Source organism: Eurytemora carolleeae, unplaced genomic scaffold (genome assembly GCF_000591075.1).
Source record: "Eurytemora carolleeae unplaced genomic scaffold, Eaff_2.0 scaffold365, whole genome shotgun sequence".
Classification (NCBI taxonomy): Eukaryota; Metazoa; Arthropoda; class Copepoda; order Calanoida; family Temoridae; genus Eurytemora; species Eurytemora carolleeae.
In genome coordinates this window covers 263,200-283,463 of record NW_019396257.1, presented here as the reverse complement: position 1 = coordinate 283,463, position 20,264 = coordinate 263,200, and the positions used below count along the sequence as shown (strand labels likewise).

The 20,264-nt window shown below is 36.9% G+C and overlaps 1 protein-coding gene across 1 annotated transcript; it reads left to right on the top strand.

The window, feature by feature from the left end:
* Positions 1-868: 868 nt before the first annotated feature.
* LOC111699516 (protein Gawky) lies at positions 869-17,192 on the top strand (the record flags this gene model as incomplete). The annotated part of the gene is given in 9 exon segments (XM_023470204.1): positions 869-1,069; positions 2,686-2,970; positions 3,107-3,731; positions 4,096-4,457; positions 5,107-5,278; positions 5,399-5,605; positions 8,699-8,914; positions 9,758-11,712; positions 11,909-17,192. Coding segments are annotated over 9 exon segments (4,356 nt in total), but the record flags the coding sequence as incomplete, so codon positions are not given.
* Positions 17,193-20,264: the final 3,072 nt, after the last annotated feature.

Here is a 20,264-nt window from a genome sequence, read left to right as displayed (position 1 = left end):
AGCCCCCAGACCACTGAAAGTAGATTTTTTGTATGAAATGTTAGAGTTTTACAGTTTTAAAATCTTAAAAATTATCTTTACATTAACATAAAACCAAAAAAATTGAATTCTGAGAGAGTTATAGTAGCTGTTTAATGACCAAGTGTGAGAATCAAAAACTTGGAGAAAAAATTATCATTTTCTGAAGAAGGTAATTTCAATTTAGCCAGGTTTGTTTTGCATTTTGTTTGTATTGTACCATTGTATGAGGATTTCACTTAATTTCACTTTTATCTTTTTATTTTGTTTCATCTTTGTAAAGTTTAATTAAACCTGGGGTTCTTCTTCAAGCATTGTTTACTAGGTAAACATTTGCACAAAATATTCGGATAGACAATAGACGTAAAGTTAAGGAAATATTTTCATCAAGATCAAAATTAAAAACTTAGACATATAATCACCCCCCACTCCTCATCCCTTATTACACATTAAAAGTTTTCTCCCCTTTCTAACTGTCAAACAGTAACAAATCTTATTGATATAAATCTCATATTTTTCTTTTCATTTCTTTTTGTTTTATCATAAAATATGTCTTGTTTAATCGGACTCATTTTATTACTGATTTGCACACTTCACACTTTTTGGGCAGTTGGAGAAAATTAAAGACTTTTCTCTTTCATGGTATGGGATTAGTGTTCTGTTTTTTGTTTAACACCACACCAATGCAATGATTTTTTAGAGTAAGATTCATCGAATTTACCCCCCCCCCCCTCCCGTTGTTAAAATCAAAAGGTGCTGTGGTTAAAAAAATCAATTTTGAGATGGCACGTTTAAAAAATGGACAAGAAAATAATTTCTAGAAATTATTACAAAATTGTTATCTGTTCAGAACCAACGCTTGGAAGACAATGGTGATATTGGAGCATGTGATAGAAGAGTAGAAGAGGAAAAAATGTATTCCTGTCAGACGGGGGCGGAGTTCCCCGCCACCAACCAACCTAGGGTACCCTGCCCATCCTTAGACGGGGTATCCTGCCACACCCCCAGCCACTACCCTGGCTGGAAGGCGGGCAAACCAAAACAAATGCATGTAAGTAGTGTTATTATTTTTTAATTGTTTGTGGTTGATTTTAAACCGAGTGGGACTCACCGCAATATTATTATCTTCTACCTTGATCCGTACTTTCTTTTACAGTGCATCCCCCCCCCTCCCTCCTAAATGTAAAACCGAGTAAGTAGCCTCCCTCCCGGTAATTACGCTGAATTATATTAACATTCCCTGGATACCTTCAATACGTCTCTCTCCTCTTCACTACACCCCTTCCTAATCTTTCTTAATAATTTTTACTCGGCCCTCCACTTTTCACATTTATCTTCCGCCTCCCCCTCCCCCTCTATGATGTATCATTAATAACACTACACGTCGGGTCGAAAGATAAATTAACGCGAGAAAAATTTGACAAAATTTGCAATTTTTTATTTTCCAAGATAAATATTCAATCTAACCTTACTTCTTTAATGTATGCTAATTTCGGGCCGAGGAGGTGAAGGAATTAATATTTTACATTTTTTAGCCTTGAATCTTGAAATTCTTGGACAGAAGTTAGTTTTTAAGAGGGCCTGTAGAAAGCAAAAACAATTTTCATTTCCCATAGATAATTTAGCCTTTTTTTTAATATCTTAGCTAATTTTGAAAGTTTTGACAGTTGGAATTTTGACTGACATAATTTCTGTTAAATTTAATTTCTATTTTTTGTAACTTAGCAGAAATTTGTGTTTGATTTTTCAAGCAAGGTTTATGAGGGGAACGAAGAAATTAATTAGACCAAAGCTATAAAATTTCGTCGCACGCAATCGAATAACATTGTAAGGGTTCAAAGCAGAAAGCGAAATTAATATGTAGCTTGCATGCGTTTTGTATTGTATCTTAAAAATATTTTGTTGATTCGAAATTTAAAAACTTGTTTTTAACATCGTTAATTGTTTGAAATCAATAATTTGTTTGATCTTTTCCATCTGTTAATAATTATTAAATAAACTATGAAGGTTTATTAATATTATAATATATATGACATTATGACATATTTTTTCAATTTTGAAGTTTTCTGGCATTAAATTTTTTATCAAAGAGTCCTCGAACGAAAACAACGTGATCGTTTAATAATTTGAAACATTTTCCAAATTTGAAAATACAGATATTTTACCAATATTTAATATATCCAGTGCTCATTTGTATTCAGAAGCCAGGTTTCAGTCGTAGAATATTAAAATAGGGACTAAAATATCAACCTAACTTTATGTAACCACACGCGGCCATTTTACAAAAGAAAATAATCTTGTAACCATGCAGACGAAGAAAGAACCAATCTGCAAATTTTGTGAATCTGAATTGAATATTTTTCACGATTTAATTAAATGAGAATAATTTTCATTTTTATGTTTTCTAAATTCTCTAATGGAGTAATTCGAAACTGTTTAATTAAGTCTAAATGTGTCAAAAGTGGAAACGGATTAAAAAAACATCTAATATACATTCACAAGTAGATTGAAATAAGTTATTTGCGCGTGTTTTAACTCGATAAATCTAAATTGTAGAATTATACTTTATTTTAAAGGTTTTAATTATTTAAAACTTCTGAATTCTATGTCAACAAAAAAATGTCTCATAAAATATAAAATACATTTTTAAGATTTAATTTGTTTCAGGATCCCTGTCATATTGTGCAGGGGCATACAACCCCTCATCCTAGTGCAGCCAATAGTCATATTACGGCGAGCATTGAAGAGTCAGCGAGAACCGTCGCCACGGCGGGGGTTCCCGCCTCCCTAACCCAGAAATCTGTGATAGTCAGCTGTGTTGCCTGCCCGACCCTTCCGTCCCCACCTCGGCTCGCTGCTGCCCCCGAGCTTCTTGCTGCTTCTGCAGTAAATGCTGCAGCTCCTGACGGAGAAACTCCCTCTGCTGATGCCGACGCTTCTCTTGGAGATATGGTAAGGTTCTTACTCTGCCATTGTTAATTTCTTATCAATGATTTTAACAAAGATCCCTTTTTTCTTAAATCCGGTCGTTACTTGGTTTTTATTCTTTCTATTGCAAAAATAATTTGTATAATCATGTTTTGTTCAGGGCCAACACAAAAATGCAATCTCTGATGTATGTTCTTCCAATGATCTGGAAAGGGTGGAAGGTTCCTGCAGCTTGTCAGATGGTGCTCCTCACACTGCTGAGGGTACGCCCCCTTCCAGCCACGCCCTAGCCTCACCTCAATCTGTCTATATAACCAAGACTGTGAAAACCCCTAACTGCGACATTCCGGGCCGGTGCTCCGGCCAATCTGTCCTTGACGACTGCGCCGCCGCGTCCGTCTTAAAATCAAGCTTTAACAAAGCGGCTGTTTCAACTGCTACTTATTATCCTAAAACCGCCAACGGCGGAGCCAAAACTCGTCTTTCCACGGAGGATTACCGCCGTCCCCTGACCGCTTGGAACCTCCCTCCAGGCGGCGGGCTGCGCGGTGGCGCACCTCAGCCAGGAGAAACCTCAGCCATATCTAACGGAACATCAGGATGGGGCCCACCCCCTTCAACTGGACACACCAGTAATGTCGGGGGATGGGGTAACGCCCCTCCCACCTCCTCTGGACCTGTGAGTGCCTGGGGTAGTACACCTGCCTCTGCTAACCCTGAAGAAGTAACGAATGGTCAGAAATTGCTCAACTCAGGTCTTATCTCAACCTCTCCCGGTCAACCAGGTATAGATCAGCTGTTATAACTGTGGAATAGGAAGACGAAATTAAAGCATATATTAATTGTATTTGATGTCGTTACAATGCAAATCATTATACTTGCAACTTAATAAAATCCTATTTAGTAAAAGGGCCTGTTTACACTGCTCAATTGTTCTGTCTTACATTTACTTGACTATATAATGCTTTAAATTGCGTCTTCCCATTCCTGAGTTTTTTGGTTCTCACAGTAATAGCTCAGGGTTTTAATAAGATTCAGCCAAATTCCCTTCAAATATAGGTTATGTACAAACACTTCAATATTTAGCATCGAAGAGGACGGAAAATTTATTTTATATTTTTTATTTTTTCGAACCAAATCTTTTTATAGGATCTATCCCAGCTGGTCCAAATACACACACCCAGAACACAAACTTGGGCCCCAATCCTTTGACTCAGAATATGGGCCCGAGTACCATGGGAATGAACCAGAATCTGGGACCAAGTCCAATGGGTCAAAACATTGGCTCTAATCCAATGGGCCAAAATCTTGGACCAAACTCCATGGGTCAGAATCTGGGACCAAGTCCCCTAGGACCTGGAATGGGTCCAAGTCCTGCCCCTGCTAGTAACACTAGCTGGGCAGCAGCTGCTGGTAAAGGACTTCCACCCTCAGAACCATCACAAGCTCACGGCGCAACCAACAAGCAGCTCGAGCAGCTCAACTCAGTTCGTGAAGCTCTCTTTTCTCAGGTAGATTTGCCAATTTTTAATTTTGTCAAAAATAATTTTTTCTGTCAGCCTCGCTTTAATGGAGGCTGCGGCTCCAACTAAGCTTGTTACGTTGAAATTAATTTCTAAAGATTCCGTTCAGCTTCTCACAGCTCTCTCTTTCTTTCTGCCTTTCTCTCTCTGACCTTTCTCTAAATTTGCTCTCTGAACCTGTCGTTTTCTCTCTCATCATTATTATTTAGGCTTCAGTTCAAGAACAGTGAACTAGTTAATAGTGAAATCAATAATTTGTGAAATATTTAGCCACTTTTTTATTTCCAGTATATTTTCTTAATCAAGAGTTATCTTTTTTTTTACTTTCTTTCATTACATTTTCTTAAATTGCTTAGGGCTCTCCCCTGCACAAAAAAAAAGCTTATAGAAATTTGTGTAAATGATATTTTGGCTATACAAATTGTTCTTTCATAATTGATTTTGAACATACGATAATCAGATGCAGTTTTTATCCTTTCTTTTTTAACATAATTCTAAAAGCGTTAATGATTATTGATTCAAAGAAATGCTTAGTCTGGCTTGAGTTTATTTGCGAGAAGTAGCGTCAAAAATGCGGCTTTAAATAAATCAATTGTTTAATCTCGTATAGTTTAGTATACTAGTTTTTTTTTAACAGGACGGGTGGGGAGGACAGAACGTAAAGCAAGATACTAGCTGGGATGTTGGTGTAGGGGGACTACTGGAACCAGCTGCCCCCCCTGTACCCTTGAAAACGGACGCTATGCAGTGGCAGCCTGCAAATACAGGCAGGAATGATGGAACAGATCTCTGGAAATCTACTTTGTCGGGTAAGTTAGTCAGCTAAAAAGAAAAGTAAATTTTTAGTTTATATTTGATTAAAGTTATTTATTTGTGGAAATTGTTATAAAAGTTGTTCTGAAAAAAATCTTATTTTTTTCTGTATTAAGGCGTTCCACAGCCTGCTAAGGTGGCTTCTGCCACGCCCTGGGGAAACCACACCCCCGCCCACCCTGCCGACTATAAGACCTGGGGAGAACCTGACGAGGATCCTAGTGGAGGTGGAGGGGGAGGAGGAGGAGGATCTGAAGGACGTGGTTCAACCTGGGCCGAGGATAATTCAGTATCAGCTCCTCCACCTTGGGACGCAGATCAAGGTAGGAGATCATTATATAATTAAAGAGGGATATATTATTGGAATTAGATATTAAACCCATTTTCCTGCTTTTTAGTAGATTTAAAGCAGTTCTAGCTGGATATTTAGGATATGTGTACTTAAACTCAGATAGATTAGAGAGAAGCTCTTGTTGAATATAAGACATGTGTGTAGGTAGAGTACCTTGGATAGAGTAGTTCTAACTGGATATCAGGATATGTGTACACTACAGTACCTTGGATATATGAGAGAGTAGTTCTAACTGGACATTTGGATATGTGTATACTGTATACAGTACCTTGTATAGATGAGAGAGAGAAGCTCTATCTAGATATCAGAATATGGTTACACTGTACAGTACCTTGGATATATTATAGTAGTTCAAACTGGATATCTAGATATGTGTACACTGTATACAGTACTTTGGATAGATGAGAGAGAGAAGCTCTAACTAGATATCAGGATATGTGTACACTGTACAGTACCTTGGATATAAGAGGGAGTAGTTCTAACTGGACATTTGGATATGTGTATACTGTATACAGTACCTTGTATAGATGAGAGAGAGAAGCTCTATCTAGATATCAGAATATGTGTACACTGTACAGTACCTTGGATATATGAGAGAATAGTTCTAACTGGACATTTGGATATGTGTATACTGTATATAGTGCCTTGGATAGATGAGAAAGAGAAGCTCTAACTAAATATCAGGATATGGTTACACTGTACAGTACCTTGGATATATTATAGTAGTTCAAACTGGATATCTAGATATGTGTACACTGTATACAGTACTTTGGATAGATGAGAGAGAGAAGCTCTAACTAGATATCAGGATATGTGTACACTCTACAGTACCCTGGATATATTAGAGAGTAGTTCTAACTGGACATTTGGATATTTGAACACAAGATTAGAGATATATATTTATATATATACATGGGTAGAAAAAGTATATACTTATTGGGTTAATATTGGTTTATTTGCTCATTGTTAAATAATGAAAAAAAAGACTGTGTTGAAGATGAAGATGAAAAACAGTTTAGAAGAAGAATAAAACCCTGGTTTAGTATGTCAAGGTTGAGGGATGATGTATGCCTACAATTGAAATTAGTCTACTGTAAACATTCACACTTTTGTTTCACATCCGCCTTCGTACTTTCTATTCTCAAAACCTCTCAACACTTAACCCTTCTACTCTTAATTATTTTTATTATTTCATATCCCCCCCCATGCCGTCTCAATTTTAAGTGGTTCAGTGGTGTTTTCATTTTAGAAAATAAAGAGCTTTCTGGGAATAATACGATTAAACAATATATCTTTTTATTAACATCATGTTAATAATTTATTTTTCCTTGACCGACATGGTAAAACATGATTTTGAGGAATGGGAAGGAAATAATTAATAATTGAGGCAGATTTGTCTTTAAATAATGTTAAATGGACTGCAAGCGTAATTTAAGTGATCCTTCATGCGAAAATGGCAATTTCCGTTTCACAACTGCAGTACCCTTAAAATCTTAATCTATCTTTTAATTCTGATAATTCCTACATGTTTTCCTGCAATAGAAATGCGCAAGTCACTTTCATAAAGAAACCAGAATTAAAAATAATTTGATTCAATATTACGATCATGAATGTCAAATTCATGTTTGATCAAGCTTTTAATGGTACGGTTGTAAATCGGACATGCCACTTTATTGATGAAGAGTCAATTGAAAAAATAAAAACACCAATAGACACATTAAATTATTTTTTGGTGTGTATGGGTTGTTCCCCCAGATTCTGTCAAGACTGTGTGAGTAACTATTTACCCCTATGGATATATTTGGCAATATAACGGTATAATGAATAGAAGTAATTACTAGGAACAAGGGACAATACCAATACCAGATTTCTAATTTATCTTTTATTCGGAGAGGACAAAAGAGTTCCCGATCTTATCACGATATGTTTCACTACCTGTACAATGTACATACAGTCCAGTTGATATTCACTGTACCTCGGCTTGTGCAATGTACTTTTTAATTACATTATTTATTAATTTTTTCAACTTCACACTTTATTAAAAAGAATTATACTAAACATGTTTCACGCCTCATGACGATCCTCAGCAGTCCAAATTCTTTGAACATATATATATTTGTGTAAATTGTAGTAATCTCTGTTTGATTGTTTGTATGTCTGATCATAACTCACGAACCCTTTTACCAATTTGCTTTAAACTTGTATGGGGAACTCCTTAGAACTACAGGAAAGTTCTTAGCTTGAATCAAAGCTTCAAAGTTAAATAGGTTGACTTATAAAGGTGAAGTTTAGTGTGCAGACATAGCTGGGTTTCCAACCTAGGTTTGGATTAAGTAACTTACCCTGCACATAGTTTTAAAGAAATATCCCTTCTTTCTCCAGGCCTTTCTCCCTTCTTCCTGGTTGGGTAATCATTTTTAAAAGCTGTGGTGGGAGCCATACAAATATTATATTCAGGGGTTCTTTATTTCCTCGGTGGAAGGGAAATAATTCATCATGAACACATATCCGGGTCTGGATAATACATCTTGAGATATTATGTATTGGTATGATTAATCAGAACTAATTTCTTTAATTTCTGTTCTTTTTTCCTTCTTTTTCTTCTCTCCCGCCCCCCCCCCCCCCCCCCCCCCCCCCATCTTAATTATTTTTGTCGAGTAAGTGTGAAATCATTAAAAATGAATGGAACCTGCATGCTGGATCCTCAATCACGATTAATTTTGTAATTTTGAGAGCCAGGGGCGTAGTCAGGAATTTTTCCAGGATAGGGCTTAAACTTTTTTGTTCTTCTGGACTGAAATCCATTGATTCCAGTCCAGAAGAAGGGGGCTGAGCCCCCATAGCCCCCCTGAATACGCCTCTGTTGAGATCCATTCTAGACAGAGGTACAGAAATACAGGGATATTTAGATATTTTACTACAGCGCTTTCTCTTGTCGCTATAAAATCTATATGTAGAATTGTAGATACATTTAGATGCATGGATACAAATCTGCGTATATAAACTGAGGTATAGGGAAAAGGAATGGACACTTTTTCAAATGAATGAATAGATTGCTTTATAGGTCCTGGCAAACCTAAAGAAGAGAACAATGGATGGAACAACTCTGGAAACCAATGGAGTGGCGGCGGTAACGGCGGTCCACCCGCCGATCCTCGCCGAGATCCTAGCTGGGGTCCACCACCCGTTAAACCCGTGGGCGGATCATGGGGTGGTCAGCCACAAAGAGAGCAGTGGCACACTGATAGTCCTACAATCGGCCGACGTATGGACGATGGAGGTAAATATTTGGACGATTTCTTAATTCTACCACCTACCCCATTTAGAAACAATTAAAATTAAGAGCAACGAAATATAAATCTAATCTATTGGTTTCACGTTATTCTCTCATTGCTTGTCCGACGTGTTTACATGTTAAAACTACTTGTGTAATTTATTTAAACTACACAATGTGTCATTTTTTATATTACACAATGTTTATGTCGTCGCAAAACATTTCATCTAGATCATTTCGATATTCGTATAATATGTCGTTAAAGCCGTTTCTTTTGCTCCCGCGTTACCTAGGACTGAGGGGGGGGGGGGGGTGCAATATTTGCAATGAACTGGAAGGCTTAAAACCTCCACGTGATAAACCGGTTCATTTCTAGAACATAAAGTATTATAGATTCTAGTTTATTTCTGTTTAGTTAGATACATTTTTGATTATTGTTTGTATTCTTGAATAGAGGATCACATGGCTTCCATCTATTTATCTAACTATCGTTCATCAAAGATAAAGAAGATATTTGTTTTCTGATTGACCTTTGCCTGTTTGTTCATATAAAAAAGTTTTAATTTGTATTTTTAATTCTTGAAAATCTAGATTTTTTTACAAGGAGGCTTGGAATTCACGTTGTGGAAATTCCTGATTTTAGATACGCAGTTTTAAAGTCTATTACGCATCATTGCTTAAATGCTGTACTTAAAGACAGGAATGGGGAGGGGAGGGGGAGAAATTTCAAAAAGAGCAACTTTAAAAAATTTCATTTTAATTCAAGTTCAATTTCCTCTGTCAATTAATTTAAATATACCTGTTGTAAAGTAAGCCTTGTATTAATTAAACTAATTGGATTTTGTTCAGGATGGAAGGATATGCCTATACCCAACATGGGAAACCGTGGAGTACCTCCTGGTCCTCCTTCCCGCCTACCCCCTGGTCCTAGTATGAAACAGGGAGATGTTAGTCCTTGGGGTCAACCCAACCCTGGTCGCAGCTGGGGAGAGGATGGAATGAACTCTGGAATGAATTCTGGAATGAACTCTGGAATGAACTCCGGGATGAATTCTAATCCCTGGGACGCTGATAAAGGTAGGGACATGGGTTGGTCTGCCGGTGGGGATACATGGTCTGCCAGGAAACCTATGCGTGGATCTCCTAGCTGGGAGGATTCTGGAATGGTATCTGATGGAAGATGGGGTCCAAGCCGGCCCCCAGTTAGTAAGGAGGCTGTGTGGAACAGTAAACAGTTCAGGTTACTCTGTGATATGGGATTCAGAAAGGAAGACGTAGAAACTGCACTTAGGAATACAAGCATGCAGCTTGACGATGCTCTGGAGATGCTGAACCAGTCCCGCGGAGTCAGTATGCCCAACCGTGGCATGCCTCCTGGGGATCTTGGTTTCCCAGGTCCCAGAGCAGATCCTAGTTATGATATGAGGTATCCTGGCCAAGGGATGCCTCCCTACCCTCCTGGAGATATACCTCCTACTAATCCTAGTCTACAGAACAACCCTAGTCGGGGGGGAATGAACCCTGCACTTGTACAACAAATGTCTATTGGAGGCGGGCCCGCTCCTCATCCCGGCGCCCCGCCTAGACCTTCTCAGTCAGGCCCGCCCAGCACCAGTCAGCTGAGACTGCTTGTTCAGCAGATTCAAATGGCTGTACAGGCTGGTCATCTCAACGCTCAGATCCTGAATCAACCCTTGGCTCCGCAGACGCTTCTGCTTCTTAACCAGCTTCTTCAGCAGATCAAAGCACTGCAGAACTGTCAGCATCAGCATAATATGGCGCAGGCCGCTGGACCCCGTGGTACCGTATCTCCCAACCATGTTCTTCAAATCAATGTGCAAATTACCAAGCACAAACAGCAGATAACGAACCTTCAAAACCAGATTACAGCGCAGCAAGCACAGTATTTAAAGAACCAACAACCTCAACATATGGGTGGTGGTCTCCCTGGTCCTCCAGGCTCAGAAAACGAACTCAATATTAACCTTGGCAACATGTCAATTTCAGACCAACATACTGGATCCAAGCTCAATAAATGGATTAAAAACGATAACAATGATCCTGACTTTAGCCGTGCTCCTGGTAGCAGCAAGAGTAGCACAAGTCAACCCTCTCCAAACCTTCTCCTGGACAGTGGTAGTACCTGGTCCAACGGAAATAATGGTGCAGGCTCCGGCTGGCCTGACAGCAACAATGACAAGAACAGCAACAACGCTGAGGATCCGGATAATTTCGGAATCCCAGAGTTTGTACCTGGCAAGGCATGGAAAGGATCTGGGATCAAGGACCCTAGTGAGGATCCTACACTTACTCCGGGTAGTGTAGCAACTACGCCTATTATTCTACAGCAAGGAGAGAAACCTTCTCTTTCCGCCAACTCTGCAACCACGGTTGAGAATAGTCTTGGACTCACCTCCACAACCTGGAGCTTTGGATCCAAGGATCCTACTGCTTCCAAGATGGATGGAGGTTGGGGAACTCTACCACCTTCCAGCTCATCAACCAACCTCACTGCAATGGGACAGGATCTCTGGGGACTCTCCAGGACTGGAGGAGCTCCTAAACCTGCCAGCTCAGGTTGGCCTGGAGTCTCTTCAGGAGCTTCTAACGGTTGGAGTAACGGGACGAATATGCCTCCTAGCTCTGGATCTGCATGGTTACTGCTGAAGAATCTAACTGCTCAGATTGATGGAAGCACTCTGCGCACACTCTGTATGCAGCACGGTCCTCTTAACAACTTCCATCTTTATCTTCCTCACGGGATTGCCCTGGCTAAATACAGCAATGGAAGCGAGGCCAAAAAGGTAAATTTGTGTTCAACTTATTTGATCTATATATTGCAAAATTAAATGTAACTTTGAAACTTATTTCCATAATATTTGGCTTCAGCATCCGCAAATTATTATTGAATAATTGTAAATGCTAATGCTTTGCACATTTAAATAATGAATAGTTAGCTTCACATACAATAATATATATTTATCGTTTACTTTTGTTTAGGCTCAGAACGCTTTAAACAATTGTGTGCTGGGTAACACTACCATCCTGGCTCAAGTGTCAGATGAACACGAGGTGGAGAATATTGTTCGTACTCTTTCCCAGGCTGGAAACCAGACTAGGAGTTCTCAACCATCTACTCCCTACTCTTCATACTCCGCTCTACCTAAATCTAGCTCTATCGACTCATGGAGCGGAGGTCTTGGCGGCGGCTCCAACCTTTGGTCTTCCTCTGGGCTCGGAGGTAGCGTGTGGGGTGCTCCGGATGACCAGCACAACCGGACCACACCTCTCACCTCCTACCTGCCCCCTGATCTTCTCAGCGAACCAATGTAAAGGATCAAGGTAGCAGAAACAGTAAGGATAATCTGACAAAGGAGTTTGTGTGACCTCCTCTTTATTATCTGATGATATACGTCTCGCATTATCAAAAGCCATATTATACTCAAAAGACGAACTACGAGATAGGAGCCTTTTCATTTTCTAGCAATGTAAGGGGTCAACTAATTATCATTAATTCAAGTATTCTACCCAGCCTTCAATAAGAACAAAAATATGTTATATGTTGGTAGCTATAAGCACAATATGCCAAATTGGTATTGAGGGGGTTAGTCCCCAAACTCTACTCCCTCTACCCCCTTCACGCTGATAACTCGGTAAACTTGTCCTTATTTTCTCTCTTCAATCAATCAATCACTATCCAAACAAGTTCAATGATCTTCAGGATAATAAGTCCAAGTTATCATGCTTGTGGTAAATATGCTGTGAAATCATGTGACGCTATCAAAATTGTATTTTAGCGCGACCTGCTGTATCCTCGATATATATCTAAAAAAATTCCTTTCAAAAATGGTGCAAAAAAGGACCTATCAGCTTCGTCGACATTTTGTCGCGGGGCCCCTTTTATGGATGATCATTTTCAGTCATTTATTTTCCATTTAATTCCTGTATACGATGTAAGTAATTCTAGTTCTCTTGATAATGATTTTTGCTTTTTTCAATGATATATATCCTGTGTAATATGTTTATAAACTCATTTTGACAGAACCAAATTCTATTCTAAATATTTTTAATTAGAGGGGGGTGCTCCCAGCCACCTCTTGATTTAACGTGCTGTGTATCTTTATTCAGTAGAGTCAATATTTAGCATTATGTTTAGTCAAACTCCCATTAGACCTAGGACTCCTCTTCCTTTATAGAGGGGAGTCATAAACTGTAATAGTGTTTGGACTGTCCAGACGTCAATTTATTACTTGGCATATAGAAATGATATGTGTGATATTTAGACTGGTTTAATATATTCCATCTTTTCTATGGGAAATATTTATCATTGTATACGCGCCTCTTCTTAAATTATACAATACTTAGTGAAAGATTGAACCTATGGGTTTATATCTAAAAGATTAAAAATCTCAAGTACAGCCAAATTAAAACCAAACTGTGAATTAATTAAGTCAGGATACAGGGCTTCATCATTTAAAACTTCAAATATTTCTCTTGACAATTTTATTAAAAATATAAATGTGAGATTTCTAATTTTAAACGTAAAACTTGATATTTTAAATATTGTACCAATATTGAGGCGAAAGTTGCGCTTTCAGACTTGTAATGCTATTCCTGCATTCTCGAATACTTGTATTCGGTTTGCCGCAAAACTTTCGAGCACAATGGAACCCTAATGGCATTGGAATCACTGTAATTGCCAGTATTTGATGGAACGGGAGCCATAGCAATGGCAAAAGAGCAATATTAAATTCCCTAATCCAGTGCACAAAATAATGGACAGAACGGCATATCATGGTTTTTATAAATGTCAAAATAAGTGGAAAATGTGATTGTTAAAAACTTAGTTAACTCAATATTCAGCTGTGACTGTTGTGTCAGGAGAGACTCAAAATTGATCGATTGATTTATTAAAATTGATTGATCAATAATCAAACCATGAAAATAGCCCCGGCTATAGCTAGCTAACAGGCCCAATCACTTACAATGAGAGATCTCACAAACCCCCCTTGGCTTGTGTTAGCTAGATGAGATTAAAAAATTTTGGTTGTGTTTTCGCCATAACTTTAAACCTACGTAATGCAAATTTGGAATATATATTATATTTGAAAAAAATGAATTCAAAAGCTAACAAAAAAAAAGCGCTCTACTAATATGTGATAAAAAATATGTCCCGACCTTATTGTGTCGAAATATGTGTTCACATTGCAATTTATTTAAACAACTTATACAGGTGATAACGCAGCCAAAAACCAATTACTATAAACCCGCTGCTTTTTAACATCAGATCAAGGGTTTTCTTCAATGTAATAACATATCAGATGACATGGCTCTGATTTTAATCAAAATTTCGATCTTAACTCTTCACCGGCCATTGTCGGGACGAGTTTTCTTAGTTCTTTTGAACACGTTCAAGTAATATGCCACATCAATTGTTATAGAACTTTTTCATGCAATTTTTTAATTTCCCTTAAACGTGCCATATACCTATCAGCTTTAAATGTGGCATGTTATTGAATATTTGCAATTATGCTTCGTGCTCCGGAGACTGATTCTAATATGTTATTTAATTTCTATTTTTTTCAAATTCTGTAATTTGTCTTCTGTGTATTCAAAACTAGTATATAGCGGGCAGACCCTATCGTGAATTGTTCGAGCGGATCTGCCCACTGTTTGGCTGGTTCAATAGCAATCTAGGCTGGGTAGTCAGCTGCTCCAAGCTGCGGCAGCATAAAGCTGGTTTGATCAGCTGTGCAGCTGCCACAGCTGCTGCCGAGGCAGGAGGGAGCAGCTGACTTGCCTGGCTTGGGGGCCGTGAAAGGTAGAATGTTGAGATTTCTATTGAGCGAAAGGGGATTTAAAAATAATTATTGTAATGCATAATAATATATAAATAATCTGTAATAATCTCTGTATTTGTTTAAACATTACTTCCAACAATTTCAACCCAAAACTTTATTGAAAAAATGATTTTGCGGTCTGATTTTTCTAGTCACTTGTTTTTTTTAACATGCATCTCCGAGTATTTAAGCGATAAAAAATTTGAATTTAATCAAAAGAGCACCCTTGTCACCATTTGGAACTTTCAAACTGGAATTTGCAATCCAACACCAAAGACAATTTTGATATTTGGCCTAAAATCTATTCTACGAAACCGTCGATATTTTTCAAAATTTTTGTGTGCCAAACCTGTTACCTTAAACTACGGCTGAGATAAATGTTCAAATTGCCAATATTTTGATTAATAGTAATGATTGCCTTCTCACTACGGTATGAGCTTATATTGTGGCGTGATAGTATGCTTTTGGATTAATTCTTCCTTTTAAGTATTAACGACTTCTTTATTAACTTGCTCACTCCACTTCATTTCCTCATTTTTACTGAATTTGATTATATTTTTCTATCTCCCAATAGGACTGTATAGGTATATTTAGACATAGAAATATTTAAATCTGTGATTTTTAACAATTTATAAAGAAAATTGCATTTCTGGGTGTGTCAGTACCATGGTCAATGCAATGTTTAAAAAACAATTTTCTCATTTTTACAAAATTTACTAAATTTGGTTAAATAACTTTAAGGGAAATTTTAGAAGAAATGGAAAATTTATTAAACTTTTGATGTGTGCATAGCTTTCTTCCTTGAAGGGAGTATCATTAGATCTTGAAAAATTGATTGTAATGAATTTTAAACGCCAATATTATGTAAGCATCTAGTTATAGAATTTAAATTTTAAGTCGTTAAACATTTAACATTTTTGTCAAATTTCAAATTAAATTCTCGCCGTTTCTTTCCAAAAAATAGAATTTTAAATGTTAAATGTAAAAGATATTTAACGAATTGTACAGTTTATGGTTTAAGGATATGTGTAACCCCCGCGAAAATGGCCCAATCCGGCCCCAATTCAATCTTGCAACAATTAAAGGATCAACTGTACTCAGAAGCCGGATCGGGTCATAACAGCCTATATTGCACTTAGGCTTCTCACTTCACCGATATATTTTATCCATCTATTTATTTAATTATGTTGGGATTAGTAATTATATATATATTTACAACATGCTTGGTTTTCCTATTCCAGAAAATGAACCAAATTTGCATGGAAACTTAATATCGGTAAATGTCCCTCAGATGGCCATGATGCCACTGACAACTAAATTTATCGGGTCTTCTTCTGGTTTCCATGACTTGAAGCATAAAAGTCATCGATTTTATCATTGCGATATGCTGCAAACTCAAAGAGGCAATAAATGCAAAATATATTACAATTTTAGAAATGAAAAAAATATCTTTTAAAAGACAAAGCTATTTTGATTATCCTCTTTTTTGTTATATCCTTAATGCTGCGAGCAAACATTTCAAAAGTCATTTCAAAACAGCTTAAGTACTTTGAAAAGCTTATCCTCCGCATTAATGATTAGTTACCTGAATCGTCTTCCTCAATAAGGCGCCAAAAATTGTCAAGATTTGTCCTTCCGATGACTGCCCTCCTTAATTGGGGCAATATTTGTCAGCTCATACTAGATCATAAATTAAAAACCATTGCCAAACTAAGTTTGCCTTTTAATCTGCAAGTACTTGTATACATTTCCCCTGATTTATTTTAGAAAATGCGCAACCGTTTCAGAGCCACCAACATAGCGGTCTAGGGTAATGTTGCGCATTTTCAAATTGTTAAGTGATATTATCCTCGTCGTTTAAACACAAACAACCAAACTAAGAATTCCTCGGATGTCCGGCAGCGTGTGAATGATCTCGCTACACTTCGCCTCAAACTCTGTGATATTCGCCAACCATTTGGCTAACTGGTGAAACGGGGTAGCACCGCCAGGGAGGGCCGTATCTCAAATTTGTGATTTTTAAATATTTGCATTTTTACCATCTTCCGCCTGACAAATAAGCTTGTTAACTCTCCCTGGTGCGTTGTTGCCCTGTACATTTCTCTGTTGTCTAGCTAAGGTCTGATCTCCGTCCCCGGCCGAGGTCTTCAAGGAAGACACCATGTTGGATCTCAGTTTGTGTTTGAACGGATTCCAACTCTCTGATAATCTGAGCTCAAATTCATTGTTTTCACTCTCAGTTTGGGCATGTTTCTCTTACACCTGTAATATGCACCTGTACAAATGTATCCTGAAGTTTTGTCATGGGTTGGATTGTTTACCATTGGTTTCTCTCAATCCATGCCTTCCAACCCGGTCTCAATACTTCAGGTCCAGGATGGATCTTACAGTTCTGGGTATTAATACATAAGTATATATATCATATATACAATACAACCATTTTGGCAATTATTAAGAGAACTATTGATAATGATTGAACCTAACATTTAGAGACCGTTAAAATATTTGTCTTTCAATGAATATTTAAAGATCGTACCCGTCTAGTATATTTATTTATATATATATATGTACGGTTGTTATCATGTTTAATCTTAATCTTTGACTTGGTCTTCTCTACTACATGTATCTTACACAGTTCAAAGAGCTTAAATCTTCCCTTTAAACTTACACAAATTAAGGTTGTTTTTCCTAAAAGCATTTTTCAAAAATTGTGATAATTATTGAGATTGACCACAAGAGACCAGAATGGAAAAAAGTTTGTTATGAATTGCTTTTTGTCTTTTCTGCATAAATTTCAATATATTTTGTATTTATAACCGAGAATTGTTTGTAGTCGTATTTTGCAATGTTAAAAACCTGGCTGATTTCGGATTCTCTTTAGATCCGGAAATTATATGTTTCAGAATCCCAAGTGCTTTTACATATATTCGTAGTGTAATAATAATACGTGTGGACAGTTATAATAAATATTTTTTGTGAAATATTAGTTTAATTAGGAGAGAGACATGACATGATGTGACATTATTTTGAATTTTTGAGGGGTGAGGACAAAGGAAGTAAATCTGTAGGGATGGATGGACCAACACGAGCCTTCTTTTTTAAAGGTACTTCTAAAGGGAAGTATTGCAACGAGTTTAAGAAGGAATTTAATATTGCAAGGGATATAAAGGAAGTGAAGATTTCAAGGGATATAAAGGGAGTAAAAATTGCAAGAAATGTAAAGATTACAAGAGGTATAAAGAGAGTAAATATTTCAAGGGATATAAATGGAGCGAAGATTACAAGGAATATAAAGTGGGTATGATTTCAAAGAATTTAGAGGGAGAACAAAGTGTGAGGAATAAAAAAAGAGTAAAGATTGCAAGGGATAAAACGGGAGTAAAGATTACAAGGAGTATAAAGGGAGTAAAGACTATATCCCCTGTAAACTTTACTCCCTTTATATCCCTTGTAACCTTCCCTTTCTATCCCTTGTAACCTTTAATCCCTTTATATCCCTTGCAGTCTTCACTCTCTTTTTATCCCTTGCAATCTTTACTCCCTTTATATCCCTTGCAATCTTTACCCCCTTTATATACCTGAAATCTTTACTCCCTTTATATCCCTGAAATCTGTACTCCCTTTATAACCCTTGCAGTCTTTACTCCCTTAATACCCCTTGTAATCTTCACTCCCTTTTTATCCGTTGAAATCTTTACTCCTTTTATAACCCTTAGGGATATATAGAGAGTGAATATTACAAGGGATATAAATTGGGAGTGAATATTACAAGGGATATAAAGGCAGTGAATATTACAAGGGATATAAAGGCAGTGAAAATTACAAGGGATATTAAGGGAGTGAAGATTACAAGGGATATAAAGGCAGTGAAAATTACAAGGGATATAGAAGGCAGTGAAAATTACAAGGGATATTAAGGGAGTGAAGATTACAAGGGATATAAAGGCAGTGAAAATTACAAGGGATAGAAGGCAGTGAAAATTACAAGGGATATTAAGGGAGTGAAGATTACAAGGGATATAGAAGGAGTAAATATTACAAGGGATAAAAAGGGAGTAAAAATTGCAAGGAATGTAAAGGGGAGCAAAGATTAAAATTTTAAAGGGAGTGAAGGTTACAAGGGATACAAAGGCAGTGCAAATCACAAGGGATATAAAGGGAACAAAGAATGCAAGGGATTTAAAGCGGGATACAGGGTTACCCACACAGGATGAGATTTCAGGTACGAATGTACAGAAATTTTACTTTGTTTTTACTTATACAAAGAGAACCAGAAAACTGTATTTAATAGAATGACGACATTAAAGTGCGTTTGATGGTGTTATAAAAAGCAACAGACGTCCTAGTAGCTAAAAAAAATTGTATTAAGTCTGTGTCCACTATTTAAAATCATAACTTGAGTCTAAATAAAAGTCGTTTTTCTAATCCACAGTTTTCTTGTTTTCACCAATTTTATAACACGCAACTCTGCATGCAACTTCTTTCTTACTTTGCCAAATCATTAAATAGGCCAATTAAAGCAGAAGACTTAATTAAACCCTGGAATCGACATATTTTAAGAGTTTCAGGTCGCCTTTATAGTCGCATTTTTTGTGGATAACTCTATATTCCTGACGCTAGATTGACAACTCTAAAGACGACCTTTTAAATCTTAAACCGAGGTAATACGATCTAGTAAGGTTTTTCATAATCTATCACAAACCTAATTTTAATTTGCCCTGCACATTTTTTTACGAATAGATTTGTTTCCTTTCTAGCTAAATAAATTAATGCTAAAATCGATTATTTAGTTTTCATTATTAATTGAATTTCTAATTTTCTTTGAATTTATTCGCAGATTTCTTCAAATTCTTTAAATGTCGTCTTTTCAATAATAGTTATAGAAATTCTGCGAACATCTTTGTGAATAACGAGAAACTAGAATAATGAGATAATAGAAACTAATAATTGAACAAGATTACTTATTTTCGATGATAAGATTAATTTTTATTTTCTCAAAATGTTCCAAAACATGACGTCTGTAGTTTATTGTAAAACATTTTTACATTTTATGTCGTCGTTAATTAATAATTTGAAAAAAAACTAATTCCGAAAGCGTATCCACCCCCAAATCAGGAGTTTTAAACGTCGAATTTGCGCTCAAACTCAGGATTTACAGATCTTTAAAAAGTGAAATATGTCTCAAATGAATTCTAAAGAAGTTTTCCACAACACTGCGTCCTCAGTTCAACTACCTTACATAGCCGGTCACTCCCTTTAAGTCCTCATATATTTGAGAAACACCTAACACCAATTTGACAAGTGAGATTAATTTTTGACTGTTCTATTATTTTATTTATTTCTATTTCACTCATTTTTTATATTTTGACCATTATGAAAGATTGAATTTGAAAAGTCTTAATTAAGCAGACGACATTTTAGAAATCCCTGGATTTGGAGAGACAAGGCTTTTCCCTACTTCAGACTTAAACGAGTACGACTGAACTGAAAATTGTCAATCCTAATGATTCCATACA